The 27051-nt window shown below is 39.8% G+C and overlaps 1 protein-coding gene across 2 annotated transcripts in view; it reads left to right on the top strand.

Moving 5' to 3' along the window:
- pwwp2b (PWWP domain containing 2B) overlaps positions 1–25883 on the top strand; it is a 30461-nt gene extending 4578 nt beyond the window's left edge. Inside the window, exons 2-4 of one of the 2 annotated variants that reach the window (XR_009815451.1) lie at positions 9376–11101; positions 24371–24543; positions 24628–25883. Coding sequence is in view for 1 of the 2 variants with exons in the window: in XM_061962738.1 (XP_061818722.1) it covers positions 9376–11101 (1726 nt within the window). In the remaining variant the exon portion in view is untranslated. Of the gene's footprint in view, positions 1–9375; positions 11102–24370 lie in introns of both variants that reach the window. The other variant, XM_061962738.1, reaches the window with a different exon arrangement.
- The last annotated feature ends 1168 nt before the right edge of the window (positions 25884–27051 follow it).

Below are 27051 nucleotides of genomic sequence, written 5' to 3'. Positions count from 1 at the left end.
GTAGAAATTTACCCAAAGTGCTTTGCGCGAATCCGCCTTGTAGTCTAACAATGTTGTCAGTAATCTTTTTCTCTATCCTCTTGTTGTCGGGCAGACTGGCTCGTACAAAACCCAAAACCAAGTAAAGTTGGCATGTTGTGTAAATTGTAATTAAATACAAAATACAATGATTTGCAAATCGTTTTCAACCTATATTCAATTGAAAACACTGCAAAGACAAAATACTTAATGTTCGAACTGGTAAACTGTTATTTTTTGCAACTATTAGCTCATTTGGAATTTGATGCCTGCAACATGTTTCAAAAAAGCTGGCACATGTGGCAAAAAAGACTGAGAAAGTTGATGAATGCTCATCAAACACTTATTTGGTGCATCCCACAGGTTAACAGGCTATTTGGGAACAGGTGGGTGCCGTGATTGGGTATAATCATTCACAAACAAGGATAGGGCAAGGATCACCACTTTGTGAACAAATGCATGAGCAAATTGTCGATCAGTTTAAGAACAACATTTTCACAACAAGCTATTGCAAGGAATTTAGGGATTTCACCATCTACGGTCCGTAATATCATCAAAAGGTTGAGAGAATCTGGAGAAATCACTGCACGTATGCGGCAAGCCTGAAAACCAACATTAAATGCCCGTGACCTTCGATCCCTCAGGCGGTTCTGCATCAAAAAGCGCTATCAGTGTGTAAAGGATATCACCACATGGGCTCAGGGACACTTCAGAAAACCGCTTTCAGTAACTACAGTTTGTTGCTACATCTGTAAGTGCAAGTTAAAACTCTACTATGCAAATCAAAAGCCATTTGTCAACAACAGCCAGAAACACCATCAGCTTTGCTGGGCCCAAGCTCATCTAAGATGGACTGATGCAATGTGGAAAAGTGTTTTGCTGTCTGACGAGTCCACATTTCAAATTGTTTTTGGAAACTGTGGACGTCGTGTCCTCCGGCCCAAAGAGGAAAGAACCATCTGGACTGTTATAGGCGCAAAGTTTAAAAGCCAGCATCTGTAATTTTATGGGGTGTATTAGTGCCCAAGGCATGGGTAACTTACACATCTGTGAAGGCACCATTAATGCTGAAAGGTACATACAGGTTTTGGAGCAACATACTGTATGTTGCCATCCAATCAACGTCTTTTTCATGGACGCCCCTGCTTATTTCAGCAAGACAATGCCAAGCCACATTCTGCACGTGTTACAACAGCGTGGCTTCGTAGTAAAAGAGTGCGGGTACTAGACTGGCCTGCCTGTAGTCCAGACCTGTCTCCCATTGAAAATGTGTGGCGCATTATGAAACGTAAAATATGACCACGGAGACCCTGGACTGTTGAACAACTTAAGCTGTACATCAAGCAAAAATGGGAAATAATTCCACCTGAAAAGCTTCAAAAATTGGTCTCCTCAGTTCCCAAAAGTTAACTGAGTGTTGTTAAAAGGAAAGACCATGTAACACAGTGGTAAAAATGCCCCTGTGCCAATTTTTTTGCAATGTGTTGCTGCCATTAAATTATAAGTAAATGATTATTTGAAAAAAACCAAAAAAAGTTTCTTAGTTGCAAGTTGCTCAATATTTATTGAAGTGCAATTTTTGCGGTGATTGAAAGTCTCTACTTATTTTGATGATTAAAATTCATGACCGTTCAATTACAATGGTAACAAATAATGAGAAATAAAGGTTTATTGCTTTTAAAAGGGTTACTTCAAGCAGTATTATTGTTATAAGTTATGAATAAGTTAGTACACAATTTAGTCTCAAAAGAAGGCTGACAATAATATTGTTTATCGGCAATAATCGTTGGGACAATCTATCGTCCAGCAAAATGTATCGGCCCAAACCTACCACCATGTGCAACCCAGAAGCGCTTGTAGGTCACGTGTACCAGCAATGGTAACCGATCGCGTTATACTATAAACAAGCCCAAACACATTGACAGCCAATCAATGTCCATTTCAGGGTGTGACTGACCCTTGTTTTTACAGTACACTAGGGATGTAACTATAAACGGTATGATAATAAACTGCAGTAAAACTCTAGATGGTTAGTATTACAAATTGAAATTATCGTAAAACCGTGATTGATAACCACACTTTGATAAACTTATTGACTGTGGACACCGCTCATTTACTGGAGAAGCAAGCCAGCGCTATCTTACTAGCTAGATTAAATGCTAACATGAATACAGGAGACATCGTCTTTCCCAATTGATAAACTACATACCCCTATCTAAACTTGTATCAACACATTGCTGTCTGAGCAAATAAGCTATTCAACTGTGCACACTGAACCTACATGCTGTACTCTCTTCGTACAAAGTTGTCGATCTATATACTTGAAGAAATAGAAATAAACAACGGGAAGTGAACTCTCGTGATGTCACAAACTGAAAGTGAAGCAATCCCAACAACTGTTTTTTTTATTATTAAAAAAAATAACTAAAACCTTTACAAATTAAAATGGCAGAAGATAAACATATTTGACATTGAAATATAAATGAAAAATGTGAGTGTGAATGTTATCTGTCTATCTGTGTTGGCCCTGTGATGAGGTGGCGACTTGTCTTGCCTTCCGCCCGAATGCAGCTGAGATAGGCTCCAGCGACCGCCCACCACCTCAAAAAGGGACAAGCGGTAGAAAATGGATAGAAGGATGGATAAAAAATACGCCTCTTAAAAATAACATTTAATGTTTCGCCTGCGAAGAAAATGTCTGTTTTATTTATTAAATAAAACTTGGTAACAATATTTCAGTGTGTGTATAAGTAATTAATGAGCACATTCAACATTACTGCAATAATACTTATGGTCACAATAACTGATATGAAATTTTCATATTCTTACATCCCTTTTTTACACCCTCAATAAGTCAAACACAATATGGAACAAGGTAGCTGGCATTAAGAAATTGTAATGTTGGCGATTGAAAATTATAGATTATTATGATTAAAAAACATATTACGCTAGATATGACTAATTACTTACGGTAATCACAATAATTATCTTGACTAATTATACACAACTTATTTTAACGGATTGAAATAATTGAACTGTAGCCGTTTAAGAATTAATTCAAAATCGCAGATATCTGAATCATAATGCATTTAGGAATCGAAAATGTCCCCCACCACAAAGAGATCGCTGTCCTGTGGCAAACACGGGACTACGTCTTACATCTGCAGGCTTGCTCACAAGCTCCCAACTCCCACATGTCAAGAATTTTCAACATGCAGGTGACAAGGAGTGCAGCTGGGTTGGCCAGTCAAATGAAACAAGTAGTAAACATCTGAGTTTACCCACTGTTACTAATTTTTGGTTTGAAGAAGCAATAGGAGTACACAAAAAAGTTAAGTAAAATAGTGAAATTACAAGATTAGTGTCGTAAGGCGACAAGGAAATGTTGAAATTCCCACATGACAGTTGATGACCCGCTATCACTGTTTGTCATTACAGATATTGATCTGGCAATATCTGTAAATTATTAGTTAAAAACATGTTTGGCTCGATGATTGAACAACACCAATAATTGAGGACATTTCAGTCTGTGTTTTTTTTCTCAAGAATAGCCAATAATTAATATATAATAATATAAAATGATAAACAATATGTGATCATTTAAATATGGCCTATGACAGACATTTTTTGTAATCCACTCAAGACTTACACAATCGAAAGCAACAAGCTGCAACACATTATTGATGAAATAAGCAAACATGATTGAAAGAAAATACAAAAATAAAAAAATACCAATACTAAAATACTCAGTTTCCCCTACATGTAATTGAACGTGGCGCCTCGCCCCAGCAAAATAAAAGCAGCTACACCTTTAAAAATGTGTTTTTTTTTTAACGTGATAACAAATTTAACTTATACAGCATATTGTATGTATGGTTATATATTATATAGCCAATATACGCACTAATGGCCATGATTAGTTTGCAAAACTTTTCAAATATCATAAAAATGTTTCTGCTTTATTTTGAAAAAAGTGCATCTGAGTCATCTGTCAACATAAAATGCTACAGCTGGTCGCACACCTGATCAACCCTGGAATGGAGTTGGCTCTATGCAAAAGAAAGTCATGAAAAGAAGGTATTTCAAGTTAATTAATGCATTTTTTTTGTTCAAACCTGCAAAAACTACCCTAATTTTGACATTACTATCGACCGTAATCTCTAATCAACACTGTGTGAGTCTTCAATTCTGAGTTTTTACATCTCTGTGGTGTGGAGTTTGTTCTCCCTGTGTATGTGTGGGTTTTCTCCAGGTACTCCAGCTTCCTCCCACATTCCAAAAATATCCATGTTAGGTTCTTTAGAGACTCTAAATTTTCCTTATGCATGAATGGGAGTATGAATGATTGTTTGTCTATGTATGTATGTGCCCTGCCATTGGCTGGCAACCAGTCTAGGGTGTACCCAGCCTCTCGCCCGAAATCAGCTGGGATAGGCTCCAGCTTACCCCCTGCGACCCTAATGAGGGTAAGTGGTATAGAAAATGGATGGATGTGAAAGTTTGATCTGCTAATTTTTGTTAGCCTGTCAATGAGGTGGTCCATTATATGTTAGCATTAAACTAGCCCAGGTAGAGCCAACCTTCATCCTGTATATTTGTATTGCTTTTTGTACAATACAGTTTTTCTAAACTGTATTTGCCAATCACCTTTCAGGCACTGATATAAAATCCAAACCACACAAACATAAAACATTAACATTAACACCCTACTCGTAAATAATGTGTGCAACAGCAACAAACATTGCAGTGGACGCAAAGTTAAATCATGAAATGCAACCTTACCCGAGCAAAAATAATGCATATTATCCGGTCTTGATACCAATTTCCTTGACCCAGCCACACACAAATAAGCTGTAGACCTCCATTCATTTACAAGTTCCCATCTGCTTAGTCGTGTAGAATGGCGTCTGGAGCACAATAGTTTGAAATGTCTGGGAAGGCGACCGATGTATAATCCTTAATCACTTGAGAAATCTTTTTGTGATAAAGTATAGGAATAGATTCTATTGCATACAAAAGGGACAAGCAGTAGAAAATGGATGGATGGAAGTTTGCATTTTTGCTGATCTGCTTTTTGCAGGAGGATTTATGCCTAGTTAGTACTTGATTTTTTGGTATTAAAATGATATCTGATAGATTATGTTGAAAAATGTACCGTTTGCACAATAAGTGTTTTCAACTACATGCAAAATGCAGTCCATCCCTAACACTGTTTCCATAATAGTAATAAGCTAAACTTTTCTGATTCTGATTCATTATAAACCAAAACACTATATATATGCCAAAGCAAGGAAAGTTTATATCAATCAATAAATCAAAGTTTACTTATACATCCCTTAATCACAAATGTCTCAAAGGGCTGCACACGCCACAAAGACATCCTCGACTCAGATCCCACATCAAGGCAAGAAAAACTCAACCCAATGGGAAAAACGAGAAACCTTGGAATGGACCGCAGATGTGGGGACCCCCCCTGGGTGACCGGTGCAATGGATGCCGAGTGGATACAGTTAATAATGTGAGAGTCCAGCCCATAGTGGGGCCAGCAGGGGATCCACCTGCATGTAGACACGTGGTGGCGCAGAGACGTCATGGACTGATGCATAAGGAGTGGTCACCCCGGGTCCCAACTTCATGTGAAAGTCCAGTGCATTGGGAGACCAGCAGTGGGTCATCTTGAATAGAGACAAGTCAGCAGCGCAGAGACGTGACCAACTGATGCACAGATGAGTGGTCCATCCTGGGTCCCGACTGTGAACAGCTAGCGACTCATCCGTAGAGGTTGATCCGTGGTCACCTGATAACGTCTCCAGAGGGGGGCAGAGCACAAAAGAGAGACAGCAGATCAACTGGTCCAAAAGGGGGTCTATTTGAAGGCTAGAGTGTACAAACAAGTTTTAAGATGGGACTTAAATGCTTCTACTGAGGTAGAATCTCTTAACTGTTACCGGGAGGGCATTCCAGAGTACTGGAGCCCAGTAGAAAATGCTCTATAGCCTGCAGACTTTTTTTGGGCTCTGGGAATCACTAATAAGCCGGAGTTCTTCGAACACAGATTTCTTGCCGGGACATATGGTACAATACAAACAGCAAGATAGGATGGAGCAAGACAGTTTAGTATTTTATACGTAAGTAGTAAAACCTTAAAGTCCCATCTTAAGTGCACAGGAAGCCAGTGCAGGTGAGCCAGTATAGGCGTAATATGATCAAACTTTGTTGTTCTTGTCAAAAGTCAAGCAGCCGCATTTTATACCAACTGTAATCTTTTAATGCTAGACATAGGGAGACCCGAAAATAAAACGTTACAGTAATCGAGACGAGATGTAACGAACGCATGAATAATGATCTCGGCATCGGTGGTGGACAAAATAGGACACATTCTTGCGATATTACATAGATGAAAGAAGGCTGTTTTAGTAAAAATTTTTACAGAGTCGCTTTGTGTAATTGTTTGGTTGTCAAATGTTAAGGTGGTATTATTAAAATGGTGCCGGTGTCTGGCAGGACCGATAATCAGCATTTCTGTTTTCTTAGCATTAAGATGCAAAAAGTTGCTGGACATCCATTGTTATATAATAAAAAAATAAGTGCACATTTTGAAAGTCTTTGCAGTTTGCAATAATCTTGCAAACAAGGTACAGTTACTAATCAATAATGTAGTAAACACACTCAAACAACTTAACATAGTGCACCATTTACTCTTCTTTAGTTTAAACAGTTTTTGAAACAAACAAGCTTGTTTACCTTTTTGCTGATCTCTTTTTTTGGTACAATGCGACCCCAGTTCGTTGTGATTACTTATAGATGTCCAACGTTCTCCAGAAAGCAAAAATAAATTCACATTTAGTCTGTAGTTGCATCGTTATGCTCTTGTTTGTGTAGTACAGTTGGTTTATGCTGGCTGTAATTGTGCCTCCTAAAGGCATTGTACGACAGATCAGCTGTGGTGATATGAATGACTTGGTCTCCACAGATGTTAGATGTCCTGCATGCGATGGCTGTCCGTTTAGGAAAGGCTTAACTGTGCTGCTTTTGTTGACAACATTGAATCAGTAAACTTTGACAGCATTCATGTCCATGTAGCTAGTATTCATGCTTGCATGTCGCTGTCGGCGGAGCAGTACCAGCTGACTGACAGCAGCCGTCAATGCTCACTGAGAACAGTGACTGCTATTTCTAAGTCACTAATCCTCTCCTCCATGGCAACAAATAAAGTAAGTTTCTTACAAGTATCATCCCTGCAGGACGAGGAATAGCTAAATATGTTTCACTACACACCGTAGCTCACCGGCGTCACCACTGACGCCGTTTCTTAATGTAAACAAATGCCATGGGTGGATCTACACCTGACATCCACTGTAATGATATCAAGTACAAAAGCGTATCCAGTCGATACTGCAATGATTACAACGATATTTTTCATCGTCACAACATCTTTTTTCTTTAAAAAAAAAATCATATTATGTTTATTAACTCAGGAAGTACGTCTCTGGACACATGATGACTTTGAATATGACCATTGTATGATCCTGGAACTACTTGGTATTGGATCTATACCTAAATTTGTGGTATCATCCAAAACTAATGTAAAGTATCAAACAACAGAAGAATAATTGATTATTACATTTTAATATAAGTGTAGATAGAACATGTTGAAATGGAAAATAATCAGATATTAACAGTAAATGAACAAGTAGATTAATAATCCATTTGTACAGCTTGTCCCTCATAATTTTGACAAAATAATAGAATGTGAAATGACACAATATTTTAGTGTTTACGTCAGCAGACAAATTAGGAGCCTTTGTTAGCTTACTTACTACTAAAAGACAAGTTGTCTAGTATGTTCAGTAATTTATTTAAGGCCAAAATTGTTCTTCGATTGCAATAAGAAACTAATGTTTAATGTACCGTAAGATTTTGTGTTCAAATAAAGCTAATAATGCCATATTTTGTGGTCCCCTTTATTTACATAAAGGGGACCAATATTTTGGTGCCGGTACCAAAATATTGGTATAATATGTATATAAGTCTTTGGTTTAAGAGGACATTTTAAACATCAGCAACAACTTGAAAAAAATATATCATTAACAATGGTGTTTTTTCAACTCAGCATTTTTAGAAGACCATTTGTTCCTTTTAAAAATTTAAGCCAGGAACACCAAGCTGCCAACTGCAGGATGCTGTGTGGCAGCTCACAATATTGCCACTGCAATTAAACACCCTTTCAGATTGTGTGTGTACATTTGTTGTGGCAGTGTTTCTTGAGCAAATTAATTGTGACAGGCCAGGAAGGTCATATAACAAATTAATTATTTCTGGCAGCTTTTTAAAATCGTTTTTTTCATACAGTTGCAACTAGGAACATATCTATATTCACAAAGTTTATATTTTGGCAGAAATGTCTTCTCCATCGTTTTCAAGTGCATCCATCGCTCTCGTGGGGTTGATTTGATAGAATCACGTCGATAGCAACTCCCACGCTGCTGTCATGAACGCGTCTTACCCCAGTGATGCCGAGGCTTGAGTCAAACAGACCCGATTGCTGGCAACAATAGTGCTGAGGATTATTTATTTATTAAGAGCAAAATGAAAAACGGGAACGGCAAGATTCCGTGAAAGGAGGACAAAATATGTGATTTCCCGGCAAAAAAAGGGAAGGTTGACAGGTATGCCTCACACTCCTCGTACTGGAGTTTATGTCAAGTGAGCAGTGGCTCCTACCCCGCCACACTCTGTGCTTGGAGGAGGCGGGACAGCACACAGCGCAGACAGAACGTGCAGAGAGACTTCTGTGTCAAAAAATTAAGGAATACATATATATTTATGGCGGTATTATCACAAATACATACCTCTTTCTAATATATATTGGTATACCGTACAGCTTTAATTTAATCAAACTGTTTTGTAGGTTTTGGAATGTTAGGTTTGGTCTGTAAGCCAACCTGTGTGTGACAGTCGGGCATTATGGGTAGTATTGGAAGCCCAATACAGGGGAAGGGGTTTGATGTGGAGGCCATTTTGTTTAAACCATTTAGACATGCTGCCAAAAAGCACACGCTTTATTTTCTTGGTTTTAGTGAGAAGGTATTTGCTTTGTATCTTTTGATAGTTGTTAAAGTTGTTTCTTTGACTTGTTCTGTTTGACACGTGTTTTAGACCTGTCTTTTCAATAAACATACCACACATTAAAAAAACTGAAAGTCTGCCCTCTATTGTTTGCCCTTGGACAACATTAAAAAGGCAAACTATTCATGACAATTTGCCATTTACATTACTCTAGAAATAATACTGGATGAGTGAACTGAGATGCTTGATTAAGTTGTTGATCTTTCCCCCCTCTCTATATTCTTTTAGGACTGGACTTTTCTGTTTACCAGATTTCACAACAAAACCAGTGGACTTCCCGATATCCAAGACAACTTGTGAAATCCCAGAAGTGCAGGGTGACGAGCCAGATTTTATATCTCCCAGCCAGTCATCACACAGACCAAAGGATGAAAATACTCTCCCAGAAAACGGTGCTGCGCCACCACTTTGTCCAGTTCCAACACCGGTGCCAGCTGGGCAAATGCCATACCCTCCTTATTTTGAAGGAGCCCCCTTCCCCCAACCTTTATGGGTGCGCCACAGCTACAGTCAATGGGTACCACAGCCCCCTCCACGACCAATTAAAAGGAGGAAGAGGCGGACACGAGAGCAGGGACGCATGGCCATCAGTACCATCCGTCTGCGGCCACGGCAGGTACTTTGTGAAAAGTGCAAAAATACCTTGAATAGCGATGAGGACAGCAAAGATGGCATAAACAATACCAAGACCTCGAGAAAAGAGAACACACTACAGAGCGATGACGATGGAGACGACAAAGATATACCTAATAATAAGCTCTCAAAAAAAGACGATGTAGTGGCAACCAAGGACAGTAAGAGACGGGAAAACGGCACCAGCATTGACAGCAAACGCCTCAGGAAAGACAAAAAGGGGGAATCTGAAGGGGAGAAGTTCTCTGGAAGTGACGTTATCCCCCACAGTCCAGTCATAAAGATTTCATACAGCACTCCACAGGGCAAGGGAGAGGTCATGAAGATCCCCTCGCGAGTCCATGGTTCAGTAAAACCATTCTGTCCCAAGCAACTAGTGCAGAATGGCTTAACTGCAAATGGCAAGATTCCATCTAATCCTACCAAGGAGCAAAGACACATTTTAGATGCTAGGCGGTCTGGTCTTACTGTATCCATTCCCAAACTCAAACTGACGAGACCTTTCACCACCGTTTGTCAGGATTTGCCATCTCCAAAGATCCGCTTGAAACACCCACCGAGGCAGCGCAATGAGAGCCTGGTCGAATATGAGGCAGAACTTGTAGGAGATCCCAGGAGACGAAGTCCAAGGGCAACAGCACCCTGCCTCGCCCACTCTGAAGACTCTGGGGAAGGCAAGAACTCTCTGGAGTTGTGGTCAGCGAGTTCTGGAGAGGAGGCGGAACACGGCCACAATGACCTTACCCTTCTCATCAATTTCCGTAAGCGAAAAGCAGATTCCTCCAGTCTGTCAGTTTGCAGCAGTGACAGCTTGGATGAATCCAAGTCTTTCAGTTCTGATGGCACGTCACCAGAGCTGTGTGATTTGGCACCTGGCGAGGATCTATCTGTAACCTCATCTTCACTACCATCACGGGACGATTGCAAGACTGTTCCCCCACTCACAGTGCGGCTACACACCCGCAGCATGACAAAGTGTGTGACAGAAGAGGGTCACGCTGTGGCGGTGGGGGACATTGTGTGGGGAAAAATCCATGGCTTCCCCTGGTGGCCTGCACGTGTCCTCAGTATCAGCGGCACCCGCAAGGAGGAGACTGCCACTTCGGAGGCCCAGTGGCCCCAGGCAAAGGTGGCATGGTTTGGTTCTCCTACAACATCCCAACTTTCTGTTGCCAAACTTTCACCCTTCAGAGAGCTCTTCAGGTCCCGTTTCAATCGTAAAAAGAAAGGGATGTACCGCAGAGCCATCCTGGAGGCAGCCAAGGCTGTTGGACACATGAGCCCAGAGATTACGTCACTACTTTCCCATGGCGACACATAGGTTAGTTGTTACATTATGTGTGGTCACTTCAACTTTCCACGCAAGACCATTTTAATCTTTGACTGTTTTTATAACCATAATGTTAAACTTTGGGAAATCATTTATTTGGAAAATACTATGTTGAGTCTTTTGCGGGATGCTGTGAAAATATAGGTGGAATGCTGGACTCTGTTGCCCAAAGCAGAATACATGTCGTAAATGATCCATTATTACCTCTAAAAATTAGTGAATTAATTAAGGACATAGGGGATTATTTAAAAACAAATTTAAGCATTTATTTTTAGGCAGTGATTATTGCCATTTTAAAAAGGACTTTCTGTGTTGGCTACATGAGCTGACATCTTTGTCAGCAACAATTATAAGTACAGTACAGTGGTACCTTGGGCTGGGCAATTTGGCGGGAAACTATATCACAATATGTGTTTTATATCGGTTGATATCGATAATTGTTGGTATTTTTAATGACCTATCGAAAACAAGGACCAGGAGAAAAATCTGTAAAATTAAAAAACATTTTTATTTAAAATGCAACCTTTCTCTGATTATAATCTCCTCTGCTATCAAGGCATAAGGAAATGTCAATGCAACCATGAAAAACACTAAGTCAGTCAATGTAAACAATATTCTGAATTCACATTTAACACTTATCAATATCCTCTTAAACTTAAGGTGCGAAAATATGCAAGAAATGCTAAATGAAGTGTAACAAAATAGTGCAAAGTGTGAAAATGCAATCAGAGAAACCCGACAACTATTTTCAGAAGGTTTTGTGCCAGGAAGTTATGGCTGTGCTCAAGAGCAAGCGCGGCAAAGATGGTGGTATTACCGGTGTTGGTACAGACAAGCGCCTTGCATAGTTTATAGACCACATTAAAAAATAAAAAACTGCCATAAAGATGAGGGGACATTTCCTGTTTTATCGACAATTCTTCGCTCTATGCAGCATAGGGATGGTTCACATTTCAACCATAACGATACCAATTTCAATACCGGTTACTCAACAATACCAATTTTTGGTACTTTTGTGTGTGTTTAAAATATATTAGTTTTATGGTAATAAAATGTAATATTTTTATTGCAACTTTTAAAAATGAGCTAAATATGATAACGTCGGTCCAGTTGTTATATGTTGTTTTATTATTTTCATTTGCAAGTATTAAGTTGCAAGTCCAAGACGTTAAATAGCTGTGATGAATAGTTTGTGTTTTTTATTGTGCCCGAAAAAGTGTTAATACTGCAAGTATTGTACTACCAGCAGCTTGATTGTAACGTTCATCTTAGTTGTAGTTTTCATGAACAAATTTTGAGGTATTGAAATCGCTAATGCTAGCAGCAAACCCAATGTAGCGTATTTTTCGGATTATAAATCGCAGTTTTTTTCATAGTTTGGCCGTGGGGGCGACATATACTCCGGAGCGACTTATGTGTGAAATTATTAACACATTACTGTAAAATATCAAATAATATTATTCATCTAATTCACGGAAGAGACGAAGCAAATGTCAGCAATCGTCAAACACACGTCAACCAATAAGAATTTGGCGGGGGAAGGTCATGGCAGAAGTGCATTGTGGGTCATGGGATGCTAACTGCTATATGCTACTGCCGTAGCTATTAAAATTTATCATTTAAAAAAAAATTGAGAAGGGCTGAACAAAAATGGTACCGAAAAGGAAATCATATACTGCAGATTACAAACTGGACGTAGTGAAATATGCAGCAGAAAACATCGATCGAGCAGCAGAAAGAAAGGATGCTAGCAGCGCATACCAGGAGCGACAACGAGGAAGAAGATTTCATCAGATTTAGCGATCAGGAGTGACAGATTGTTTGGTAAACGTATAGCATGTTCTATATGTTATTGTTATTTGAATGACTCTTACCATAGTATGTTACGTTAACATACCAGGCACATTCTCAGTTGGTTATTTATGCGTCATATAACGTACACTTATTCAGCCTGTTGTTCACTATTCTTTATTTATTTTAAATTGCCTTTCAAATGTCTATTCTTGGTGTTGGATTTTATCAAATACATTTCCCCCAAAAATGCGACTTATATATGTGTTTTTACCTTCTTTATTATGCATTTTCGGCCGGTGCGACGTATACTCCGGAGCGACTTACAATTCGAAAAATACGGTATATTAGCATCAAGCTAGCACATTTTTTGGAAAAGTGGAGTCTTACTTATTTTTTGTTGGAGCGTTTTTGGGTCAATTTCCTTGTTGGCATTGAAAATTGCAACATTATCTAAAATTAGTTTGGCTGAGCCCACTGTCAGTGCTGCTGGAGAGATTGCCAAGTGCTGTAGTGCAAATAGCCGGCTGAGTCGGCAAACAAGCGTGACGTCACGCACAACTCAGGAACTATGATATGGCACTGTTGGATTTATGTGAAACGGTGCCCGGTACGACTGGCTGGTTTTGGTCCGTGCCAAAAAAATACTGGATTTAGTATCCATCCCTATCGCGGCACTCATTTTTAGTGTCTCTTCTAGCTCCATGCAAATAATCCACTGCGAGACAACAAGATGGCGCAACCAAACCTAATAGTTGATACTGTTACCAGATTGGCTGTTGGCATGTCACTCCCACTGATCAGTGATCACTTTCTGGGTTGCTCGATTATCAGAGAGCGAGTTCTTTTGTTAAGGCAACCAACCTTGCTTAGCAACATCCGATTTCTTCTAATAAAGACGAAAAAATTATCGTAATGTTTTTCCGAACGCAATTTTTAGCGATTATGTGTGTATTGCGATATATATACTTATCGTTTTATCGCCCAGCCGGAGCGGTACCCTTATTTTTTGTATGCCCCACTTTTTGTATCATTCGGTTTTTGATGAAAAATGTTGCCAACATTTTCCCCCCGTTTTCATATTTCGACTTAGTTATCATGCGTAATAATTACAATTACGCACAATTACATTACGCGTAACAATCTAGATCATTTGCCTGCATTGGGAATGTAACGATATGAACATTTCATATCATGCTTATCTTGATCACGTTAACATTATCGCAATATTGTTGAATGTGCTCAAAAAGTCCTTATCCACACACAAAACATTTTTGATCAAGTTATTTGTGTAAATAACAAAAAAAAATTGTCACACTGTTAGAAAACCCACTATTTTGAATGTTTTTTGGGTTTTTTTCGGGCCTTCAAGTTATTTAAAATATTAATGCGATGAATCACATTTTGTTCAAAGTGAACTCAAAATGAATCACAATTAATGACATATATTTTGTTCATCATTATTAAGTGTACCCTGGATGGATCATTTTTAAGTTTTTCAGACCATGACTGGACATTTAGTTTTAATTAAATGTTAGTTTTTTTTAAACAGCTCAACACAAGATGGACATAAACAATAAGAAAATGACCTGCAGTGTGTTGGTGTCTTGCGAGATTTTGTATTTTGTAGGAATATGTGAAAGTTGTTGATCTGTGTTGGCCCTGTGATGAGGAGGCAACTTGTCCAGGGTGTACCCCGCCATCCGCCCAAGCTGAGATAGGCTCCAGCGCCCACCGCGACCCCGAAAGGGACAAGCGGTAAAAAATGGATGGATGGATGGATGGATGGACAGAATCTGTATTCCTACAGAATACAGAATTTGTATTCTGTATTCCTGCTGTAAGAACACTTGCATTTAGAGAAAAAGAGCTACACTTCCATGTTTAAATACCAGTTTCACGTGTTAACAACACAAAATGTGGACTGTTACGATCATGCTTTGATTGTCAAAGATGTTTGGGAATGTAATCTGTGATATTGTTTTTACCTGAATAAATGCTTCTGATATTCTGTACATTACTTGGTTTACAAGTTAATGGTATTCATATCACTGCATGTATTTACCTTCTCTATTTATTAATTAAGTGTAAAATTCAGTCTGCTAAACATTCTTTAATTGAGGACTATCTACCAGAACATGTTGTCAAAGAATATACACAATAGTTCAGCCTGCCAGAATCCCTCATATTCCTCAACTGATGTACTCGTATTTATTTATATCACAGATTACATTACAAAACGTCTGACTATCCATGATCGTTATGTAAGAAATGTTTTCATTTTGTTAGTGGAGCTAGACCAAATGTGACGCATATCGCTTCTACTGTGAAGCTGCAAGTGTGTGATTGGTTTAAGAAGAGGTTTCTTGACATGTTTTGACGACGTGAAAGTCTTTGTTAAAGTAGTGACTCTAAACTTTCTGCCTAGCGGTTTTCCTTTTTGCTGAGCTTTTATTGCATTTTACAAAACCAGTTACAGTAAGAATCTACATTTCATGTTATCAATGCAGTAAACTGTAATCCAAACACGGAAGTGAAGCTCCACCCTTCTGAGTGCAAGTGTGCCAGCAGGCATTTGCTGCAGTGATGACGGCTCACGGCGATCGTTGCGTAATATTGTTTTGAGTTGTCGGGGGAACGATTTGCCATGGCTTTGGACCTGGGTTTTCCATAATGTACCTTTTTGATTTTCCATTTCTGCTAGCTATTTAACGCCGCTCGTGGCTTAACAGGAACGGAACGCAACTACATTTTCCCACTCTGTAGAATGGACCAAGGGTCAGACAGGATACATGCGCGATAATTGCGTAACAAAACCTGTTATTTCTGGCAGATGTGGCGTTCTACGCTTTTGAGCGGCCCTTTAACACACTGTATACACCCCGTTTCGTATTCTAGTATATAGAACGATCCCTTTGTGCACTGCTCAGAGAGCACGTCTTGCAAGTTCAATGTGCACAATTAAATAGCTTAGTTGCAGACAGCAATGTGTTTATATAAATTTCGAATGAGGTGTGTCGTCTCCTAATGGAGAAAACCTCAATGTCACTCGTTTTTATGTTAGCATTAAAGCCAGCAAGCTGTCACCATTCAGTCTAAGTCTATCAAAGTGCAGTTATCAATCACATTTTTTTAATAATTTCAATTTAAAACGGTAATACTAACCGTCGGGGGTTTTACCGTGGTTATCATTAATACCGCTTATCCTGTATAACTCCGTGGAATCGAGTGCTCAAGCAAAAAATCCGACATGTTGGCCACTCAGTCTTTGTGCTTTTTTGTTAACTGACAATGACTGCAAAATAAGACACCCTGGGGCCAAAGAAGGATGTAATGTCATCACTTTGATGAAGAAGGTGTGAAACTATTAATTTCGGCTACGTTCACAATGTGGAGTAGGATGTAAAATTCTTATTTTTTGGTGGAAAATTATATTTTTATGTAGTCATTCATATTACATAAACACGCGATGTCTAAGGTGAACACAGTCTGACTGGCATGCAGACATGATGTCATGACGTCACACACGCTGCAGTGTTGACAGAAGTAAACATGGCTCCAATTTGAGTAGGTCTCAGTCCTGGCGCATTTGTGGCAATTTCAAGAATTTTATGAACCAAAATATTGCACGTAGAAGATTAAGAAGAAAGAGGGCAAGCATTCTGGCTCGTGCAGTTTGTGGGGCATTTGCTTTGACCTCTGCTGTCAACTATTTATTTTGCAACAGTCTATATTGGCGAATAATTATGAAATAATGCCTGTCGCTTTTTGATGACTTATTATTCGGATGAGCGATACATCTCTGTTTTATTTCCATATACAAAAGAGGCCTGAGTAGAATTTGAAAAATCTGGAATTGCACTGTTCACATCAACATGAAAAAAATCAGATACAGGTTTCATATGGAAAGATAAATCGGAATTGACCTGCCGTGTGAACAAGGCCTTCAACTCTTCCCTCCTCCCTCTGCGCATATCGCCATCTTTGCCAACTAGAATCTTTAATAATATATGTATTTCACATTTACTGCATGTGAAATTATAGTTATCTATAAAATGGTGTTTTGGGTGTCTGGAACAAATTAATTAGATTCACATTATTTCTTATTGAAAATAAATTTGCTTCAGTTTTCATTGGAACTTTTGTAACAGCTCACAAACAAAAATCGAGGTACCATTGTATAGTGTAAATCGAACATACAGTGGAACACAATTTGTTCTCTGATGTTGGTCGACCTCCAAATTGTTTTGCTTTCAAAATATTTTTTTCAAAAGAAAACCAATATGATTTGATCGTTTCTAGAGTCCATTGCCATCATAAAACCTTTTAACTTTACTGGCAGTTTTAATTAACATTATTAAAAAGTTAATCACTGTATAGCAGGGGTACCTCAAGTTACGAGCTCAATTGGTTTCACGACCGTGCTCATAACTCAAAAACTCATATCTCAAATTTATGCTCGCAACTTAATAACAAAAAGTTTAGAGGCAGCTTGTATCACAAAATACACTTACCGGTACTATAAGTTGGGGTATTTCTAAAGTTGGGGTGCCAATGTACATAATGCAATACACTTTGTAATCACTCCTAACTTATATTTTACTTTTTCTTTTTTAAAAAAGGAGAAATTGAACGTAGATCCGTCTCTCATAAAATTTCTTAACATTGGCACACTTGTCAAAAGTTAATCACTGTCAAATCAGTAAAATGCTACTTTAACAGTTACCTTGACATTTGGTGTTAAAGTAGTTAGTGTTAGTTGCTAATGTTATAAGTCAGCACCCTTGTAACGCAGTACATTTACTTTCTTACATTTACTTAAAGGTGCTGTTTGCAACTTTCTCACCGTAACATTTTTCGGCTATATTCACACTGCAGAGTAGGATGTCCAATTCCATTTTTTTTTTAAATCTGATCTTTTTATGTACCGGTAGTCGTTCACATTACATAAAATGCGAACTCTACTGTGAACACAATCTGACTCTCATTCAGACATAATGTCATGACGTCACAAATGCTGCAGTGTGACACAGTAACATTTTTCAAAGCAAAAAATATAACAAGAACCCCACCGTCTAGCTTAAGTTATATACACACAGTGAAATTAATACAGCGTAAAATAATTTGAATGTTTCGTTAGTCAGTAGACCAAAAATAATACACCACATAGATCAAAGAACTTCAAGACAGCATTGATCTTATTGATTCAAATCAACCACAACATCGTTATTCACACTTTATTTAGTGATGTAAGAATTAAATGTCCATTTATACAACAATTTTGGCAATGTCGTTGACTTGTAAACCAGTAATTGAAAATAATTCACTGCAGTCAAAAAGTTGACCAAAATAGATAATTTTTTGTATGTCTTTGACGATCACAATAAACACGAGTGTCATTTAAACTAGGGCTGGGCGATAAATCAATAACAATATATATCGCGGTAGACCCATAATATCAATAAAAATTTTATCAATAAAACATTGGAAATATATTTATATATATATTTTTTTCTTTGTCGGAAGAAACGGGAAGTTTCGAAGGAAGGTTGCTTGCATGAACAAAGGCACTCTTTGGTAACCGAGCAAAACAGGATCACTGATTAGTGGGAGTGAGACACTAACAGCCAATCAGGTAGCAGTATCAACTATCAAGTTTAGTTGCGCCATCTTGTTGTCCCGCGGTTGATTCTGTGCAGAGTGAGAAGAGACACTAAAATGAGTGCTGCAGAGGGCCAATAAATTGTCGATAAAATAGGAAGAGTCACCTTGAGTACAATTTTTGGCTACACTACCACCCACAGTGGAGTCAGGAGCTTTCCACTGCTTTAAGTGAAGATTAACTAAGTTCTTTGATGCTTTAACCTCCCCCATGTTTTTGTGCGACCTCTTCCCATAAAGTTGTACATTGGATCCTTGCAAATTTATGGATGTTTGGTTAAAAGAGATGTTTTTAACTGGAAAATCCTCACATGATCTCCAAATTTTAACTAACCTTTCCAATGACTTAGATAGAGTGTACTGCGCTGCACTGGGACAATGCACTCCCGTGGAAACTGCCACAACACGATAATGTATGGGAATAATATAAAAACTGTTAGCGTATGTCTATTAATGCTCAATGGGACTCAACAGAATTTGTTGGAAAGGTTTCAATGCCTAACCCATTGCTGCAGCTAAATGGGTTTAATATTTATACACATCTGCCTGTTTGACTTAAGGGTTAATGTTGTCTGATGAAACAAACTTAGGTTTGTTTCTCAAACGTTCTCACACACACACAGACACGCATACACAAATACACACGTTACATCGCTTTTTTTCGCCACACAGCAGAGCGTTGATTGTGATGTACTCACAATCATTTGGACCAAAATAACACTTTAGTTTGCGTTGAATAAACCGACTGAACAATAACACATAACTTCAAGTCCTTCAACAGGCCGCACTTGTCCTGCGGGCCATAGTTTGGACAGCACTGCTCTAAATTATGAATGCGAGTGTGAAAGCCCCAAATGAGGTTGGATTGGATTTGATTGGATAAGATAGGATGGATAGATAGATAGATGGATTGATTCATGGAGTTCAATATCAAAGTAGTCTTCATAAATACTGTACTTACCCACCATGAACAACTAAACATGAGGAATGTGAATCATGCAATAACTCGCAATTCAATTTGATTCAGAATCCAAACAGATTATTTCAATATATTATATAGTAGAAAAAATATAATAAAACTATTTCAAAACAGATTACAGGTTACAAAAGCTCCTCTTGGCTGCTGACGTATGAAATATATACAAGCTGTGAGTAACTGCAGAGATGACCTAAAAACACTTGATTGATTCTTAAAAAATAAAAAGTTTTTTTTTCGATTCTTGAAAATGATCAAACAATTTAGAAGCAGAATAAATAGGAATTGCGTTTCGTATGTGATTTTTATTTTTTTTCTTCAGCACCCCAACTAATCATTTTTCGATCACCAACAGTAATGATAACGTGCGGTAAAATTCCTGGCTGACTGAAAATCGTGGTGGTTTGTTTTGTCTTGGTCACTTAAAAACACTCTTAAAATCTTTTACAAATTTAAACAGTACACTAGGGTTGTACGTATACCGGTATTAGTATAGTACCGCGATACTAATGAATCATTTTCGGTACTATACTGTCTCTGAAACGTACCGGTCCCGCACCCGACCCCGCGCCCACGGCGAAGTCACGTCGTGACATTGTTGGTTTACGAGCAGACGAGCATGTTCGGTAGCACACAATCACGGAGTACTTACAAGCAGACACAGTGTGTAGACAGAAAAGGGAAAACGGACGCATTTTGCTTTAAAAACTAATGATAAAGGTGAAGTTATAACACTGAAACCCTCAGGAAGAGATGCTTTAAGACATGGCTAGCTAGCTAGTGGCTAACGTCCATCCGCCGTCTGCAGTGTTTTAGCGACTTCTAAATCACTAATCCTGGTCTCCATTGCGACAAATAAAGTAAGTTTCTTACAGGTATCATCCCTGCAGGACGAGGAATAGCTAAACATGCTTCACTACACACTGTAGCTACCATGAATTGATAAACGTGGACCCCAACTTAAACAAGTTGAAAAACTTATTCGGGTGTTACCATTTGGTGGTCAATTGTACGGAATATGTACTGTACTGTGCAATCTACTAATAAAAGTTTCAATCAATCAATCAATCAACCTCACGGCATCAAAATGTAAACAAACGCAATGGGTGGATCTACACATAACATCCACTGTAATGATATCAAGTACAAGCACGTATCTAGTTGATACTACTATGATTATGTCAATATTTTTTGGCATCACAACATCTTCTTTTGTTTTTTAAAAATGTATATTATGTTATTATGCTGAAGAAGGAGTCCTATCGGGTTCTTTTGGCTCATGGGACTCCTGAGGCAGCAGACAGGTACCGACAGGCCAAGCGGTGTGCGGCTTCAGCGGTCGCGGAGGCAAAAACTCGGACATGGGAGGAGTTCGGGGAGGCCATGGAAAAAGACTTCCGGACGGCTTCGAAGCAATTCTGGACCACCATCCGCCGCCTCAAGAAGGGGAAGCAGTGCAGTGTCAACACCGTGTATGGTGGGGATGGTGCTCTGCTGACCTCGACTGCGGATGTTGTGGATCGGTGGAGGGAATACTTCGAAGACCTCCTCAATCCTACCAGCACGTCTTCCTATAAGGAAGCAGGGCCTGGGGAATCTGTGGTGGGCTCTCCTATTTCTGGGGCTGAGGTTGCAGAGGTAGTTAAAAAGCTCCTCGGTGGCAAGGCCCCGGGGGTGGATGAGATCCGCCCGGAGTTCCTTAAGGCTCTGGATGTTGTGGGGCTGTCTTGGTTGACAAGACTCTGCAACATCGCGTGGACATCGGGGGCGGTACCTCTGGATTGGCAGACCGGGGTGGTGGTTCCTCTCTTTAAGAAGGGGAACCGGAGGGTGTGTTCCAACTATCGTGGGATCACACTCCTCAGCCTTCCCGGTAAGGTCTATTCAGGTGTACTGGAGAGGAGGCTACGCCGGATAGTCGAACCTCGGATTCAGGAGGAACAGTGTGGTTTTCGTCCTGGTCGTGGAACTGTGGACCAGCTCTATACTCTCGGCAGGGTCCTTGAGGGTGCATGGGAGTTTGCCCAACCAGTCTACATGTGCTTTGTGGACTTGGAGAAGGCATTCGACCGTGTACCCCGGGAAGTCCTGTGGGGAGTGTTCAGAGAGTATGGGGTAACGGACTGTCTTATTGTGGCAGTTCGCTCCCTGTATAATCAGTGTCAGAGCTTGGTCCGCATTGCCGGCAGTAAGTCGGACACGTTTCCAGTGAGGGTTGGACTCCGCCAAGGCTGCCCTTTGTCACCGATTCTGTTCATAACCTTTATGGACAGAATTTCTAGGCGCAGTCAGGGCGTTGAGGGGATCTGGTTTGGTGGCTGCAGGATTAGGTCACTGCTATTTGCAGATGATGTGGTCCTGATGGCTTCCTCCGGCCAAGATCTTCAGCTCTCACTGGATCGGTTCGCAGCCGAGTGTGAAGCGACTGGGATGGGAATCAGCACCTCCAAGTCCGAGTCCATGGTTCTCTCCCGGAAAAGGGTGGAGTGCCATCTCCGGGTTGGGGAGGAGATCTTGCCCCAAGTGGAGGAGTTCAAGTACCTCGGAGTCTTGTTCACGAGTGGGGGAAGAGTGGATCGTGAGATCGACAGGCGGATCGGTGCGGCGTCTTCAGTAATGCGGACGCTGTATCGATCCGTTGTGGTGAAGAAGGAGCTGAGCCGGAAGGCAAAGCTCTCGATTTACCGGTCGATCTACGTTCCCATCCTCACCTATGGTCATGAGCTTTGGGTCATGACCGAAAGGACAAGATCACGGGTACAAGCGGCCGAAATGAGTTTCCTCCGCCGAGTGGCGGGGCTCTCCCTTAGAGATAGGGTGAGAAGCTCTGTCATTCGGGGGGAGCTCAAAGTAAAGCCGCTGCTCCTCCACATCGAGAGGAGCCAGATGAGGTGGTTCGGGCATCTGGTCAGGATGCCACCCGAACGCCTCCCTAGGAAGGTGTTTCGGGCACGTCCGACCGGTAGGAGGCCACGGGGAAGACCCAGGACACGCTGGGAAGACTATCTCTCCCGGCTGGCCTGGGAACGCCTCGGGATCCCCCGGGAGGAGCTGGACGAAGTGGCTGGGGAGAGGGAAGTCTGGGCTTCCCTGCTTAAGCTGCTGCCCCCGCGACCCGACCTCGGATAAGCGGAAGAAGATGGATGGATGGATGGATGTTTATAAACTCAGGAAATATGTCCCTGGACACATGAGGACTTTGAATATGACCAATGTATGATCCTGTAACTACTTGGTATTAGATTGATACCCAAATGTGTGGTATCATCCAAAACTATTATAATGTATCAAACAACAGTAGAAAAAGTGATTATTACATTTTAACATAAAGTTAAAAAAGTTAAAGTACCAATGATTGTCACACACACACTAGGTGTGGCGAAATTATTCTCTGCATTTGACCCATCACCCTTGATCACCCCCTGGGAGGTGAGGGGAGCAGTGGGCAGCAGCGGTGGCTGCGCCCGGGAATTATTTTGGTGATTTAACCCCCAATTCCAACCCTTGATGCTGAGTGCCAAGCAGGGAGGTAATGGGTCCCATTTTTTATAGTCTTTGGTATGACTCGGCCGGGATTTGAACTCCCAACCTACCGATCTCAGGACGGACACTCTAACCACTAGGCCACTGAGTAGGTGTAGATAGAACATGTTTAAAAAGAAGGTAAGCAGATATTAACAGTAAATGAACAAGTAGATTAATAATTCCTTTTCTACCACTTGTCCTTAATAATGTTGACAAAATAATAGAATGATAAATGACACAATATGTTACTGCATATGTCAGCAGACTAATTAGGAGCCTTTGTTTGGATGGATGGACTTAACTGCAATAAGAAACATGTTTAATGTACCCTAAAAAATGTTGTTAAAATAAAGCCAATAATGCAATTTTTTGTGGTCCCCTTTATTTAGAAAAGTACCGAAAGTATCAAAATAATTTTAGTACCCGTACCAAAATATTGGTATCGTTACAACACTACAGTACACTCTGAATATATTAAAACACTGAAATAACAATAATATGACTCTTAAGAAGCCAAAACATTTAGTCTTTTTTCTGAAAATAAAAATATAGTTTTTTTAATTAATTTATTTATTTTTCAAATATATACATACAGGATTTATGAGCAAATGCAACAACCCTGTGATAATGATGATAGCCATGCTAGTTAAAAAAAAAAAAAACATTTTCATATCGTTACATCCCTAATCCCAAACTAAAACACACTGTCTTTCTGAGGGACAGAGATTTGTCACCCCTGGAACAGGACAAACACTATTTGTAAAACGCATCCTTTACTGTGTTGTGTACTTTTATTTTGGTGAATAATTGACATTTATACACAGAGATATATTTTTCATTGATATTTTTTACAACCCCGTTTTTTAACACTTACACATTAAATGCGTTTAAACTAAGAAAACCTCTCCATATTCCAAGTAAAACTCACTAGTTTTTCTTCAGAAGTAAGTTATTGGTAAGCATTATCAATCGGTTGTATTGATTGTTGTTGGAAACTGAAGGAACACTCCCATTTACCTCACTTTAAAGACACATTTCCACATAATCAGAAGATCCCCAACAATCGGTTATGGCCATCCCTAAGTTTAGTGTTCCAAACTGTACCGTGCTGAACTCTACTGCTGAGAGGAAACATTCCACAAATGAAGATAAGGGTAGTTCCTATTATAAACTGCATACTGTAAGTGCAACCAGTGATGACAAACATGGGGACCATCTGTGTTGAAACTCTCAAAGCAACAATGAAACCTGTCTTGTTTGCTCGTTGTCTTTACTTTGTGTTTTTGATTGTCTTTTGTCTTCTGTAGGAGGCTGGGTGCAGAAAGGAGGTCGCAGAGGTTTTTCTTCTTTCGTGAATTCTCAGACCCCGGTCATCAAGACCCAGGAGGGAATACGTGTGGTTGCCTGGGCTACTATTTATATGCTGTCCCCCCCTTTTTTCATTTCTTTTTCACAAGGCTGATGTAAAATGGCTGCCAAGGTGAGGACAAGGGAGCAAAGAAAAAAAAAAAGGCCATGCACCCCATGGTATGCTGTGACTGTTCCTCCTTGTTTAATTTTCTAGAAGGAGTGGCTAGAACGGACCAACACTACAAGAACCAGAATGTATTTATTCTCTTATTGTTTAAGAATCCACCTTTGTCTCTGAACTTCCCAGTGTGCTGCTGTCATTCGGCACAGTTTGATGGAAGGGTTTAAAAAAGTCTTACCCTTTTTACTTTCCCCCCCGCCCACAGACCTACGGTTATAAAATGTGAACAGCTCCATCCAGTGAGTGGTAGTAAACTGTTCTTCTAGTGACCAGTGTTCCCCTTGTGCATGTTGATACTGATGTTCAGTCATTGTATGTCTCTCCTACATTTCATTTGGAACTTGAGAGGCGTCGGCCCCTTTCTCACTCTTCTTTTCCCGTCACTTGTAATTATTTAAAGCATTAAGAAAAAGCACTTTATCTGTACCTCGGTGGCCTGCTGTAAGCTCACTGTCAGAAACACTATTATTGTGAGCTACAGCCCTGATAGGCAGCAGGGGAGCTAGGAAATCATTTGTGGTTGACTATCCAACGGCCTTGGAGATATGACTAACATTTTTTGGATGGTTGCGTACACTGTATTCTCACATGGGTGTGTTTCTTTCTCAGCTCGTCTACCACACTACAAAAACCCCACATGTGACATTTCCTACTGGACAAACCTGGGTGAAATGCGTGTAAACCTTCCCTATGCAGTATCAGTTCAAGCTTTACGGTCGACTTTGGAAGAACAACAGAACATGCTGGAAGAATACTGTGAAGTCAACTGCTCATAGCCCGCGGTTATCGAGTCATTCGGCAAAGCAAACTGAAGCGCTGACCTTTAGTGAGCTTTTGTGTTGAAAGGCGCACTGTTTGAATAAGGGAGAGGGGCAGGAGCAGAGACCACTGGTGTTGAGCACAGGCCAGCCTGTATCAAAGAACTGCACACAGTCGCCCTCGGACAAGCAGCCTGGCTAATATCCGCTTGGCCACAAACGCTTAGCTTGTGATTAAGGCGGAAGAATGAGGGACTTTTTTTGTTGAGTTTTTTTTCCAAGGGGAGCAGATGACGACCATTCTGGTTTTCTGCGCTTTGACTGCCATCAAGCCCGGCTCGTTTTCCAGGCAGCCTTACACAGATTCTAAATGTATGTACGCCCAAAAGGGGAAACGCGTGTGAGGAATTTCCCATGTGTGTGCAACACGGCTATCAACTGTTGCCCATATTGGTCAATGTTATTGGCTACTTTGTTTTCTTTTTTGTTTTTGTTTTTTACGTGTACATAAAATAAAATATACAAGCAATATCAGCGATGTTGTGAATTGATTACTTCGACTAAATCAGCGTTATCACATGTTGGGAAATGTTTCACCAATTTTCCATTAATGAAAAACATTTTTTTTAACGCAGTGGTTCCCAAACCTTTTACCAAGTACCACCTCAGAAAACACTTTGCTCTCCAAGTACCACCATCATGACCAACATTAAAATACAGTAGCGCAGTAGACCTAAGTATTCATTAAAACTTTTTTTTTTTTATGTTTTTGGCCACTATAACATTACACACGGTTTGAACAGTAACACTGTTTGAATGTAGGGAAATAAAACATTGTACTTTAACACTAGATGGAGATTGGTACATGTACGAAAGTTTGAGAATCACTGGTTTAAAGGACTTCTTTCATTTTCACTTCCTGTTAATGTCATACATTGCTGTGGCAATATTTTACTGAACATATGCATAAACATCAATAATTGTGCCAAAAAATATTAATGAGCTAAACTGAGTTGAAAACATAATCTGTAGATTTTACAGGTAAAAACTGGTAGCTCTGTTGCCAGAAGATTACCGTAAAATGTACTGTTTTTTTTTTTTAACCAATTGCTGCAAATGGAAAAATGGTACCATTGTTATGTTCAGAGTTGGCGTTTGAGGCGGCAGTATTTTTTACCGTAAAATCTACAGTGGTTTTTACGGTGTACGCTAAATGGTAAGATTGTGACAACTGAGTTGCTAGTCTCTGCGCTAATAAACTACGGTCGTCGTTGGAAGTAGAAAAACGGTACCACTTATTTTTACGGAAAAATTCTGGCGAGTGAGCTGCCATTTTTGTAGCTTACAGTTGCTGTTTCTACGGTGCATTTAGGTAAATCTCATAACTACCACTTTTATTTTTGCCCATAAAGTTCTGGCGTCTGAGCTGCCAGTTGTTTTTTTTGTTTTTTTTACTGTAAAATCTACAAAATCTACCATTATAACAGTGCATTACTGTAAATAGAAAAAACTACCATTGTTTTTACAGTAAAATTCTAACAACTGAGCCGCCAGGTTTCTTTTTTACAGAAAAATCAACGATTGTTTTTTTACAGTGCATTGCCGTAAATGTAAAAATAGTACCAGTTTTATTTTCACTGTAAAATGTTGGCGACTGAGCTGCCAGTTATAAAATGTCAAATCTACAGTCGTTTTACAG

This window comes from Nerophis lumbriciformis, linkage group LG02 (assembly GCF_033978685.3).
Source record: "Nerophis lumbriciformis linkage group LG02, RoL_Nlum_v2.1, whole genome shotgun sequence".
Taxonomy (NCBI): Eukaryota; Metazoa; Chordata; class Actinopteri; order Syngnathiformes; family Syngnathidae; genus Nerophis; species Nerophis lumbriciformis.
The sequence above is the reverse complement of the archived record's forward strand: the minus strand, read 5'-3'. Positions and strand labels throughout refer to the sequence as shown.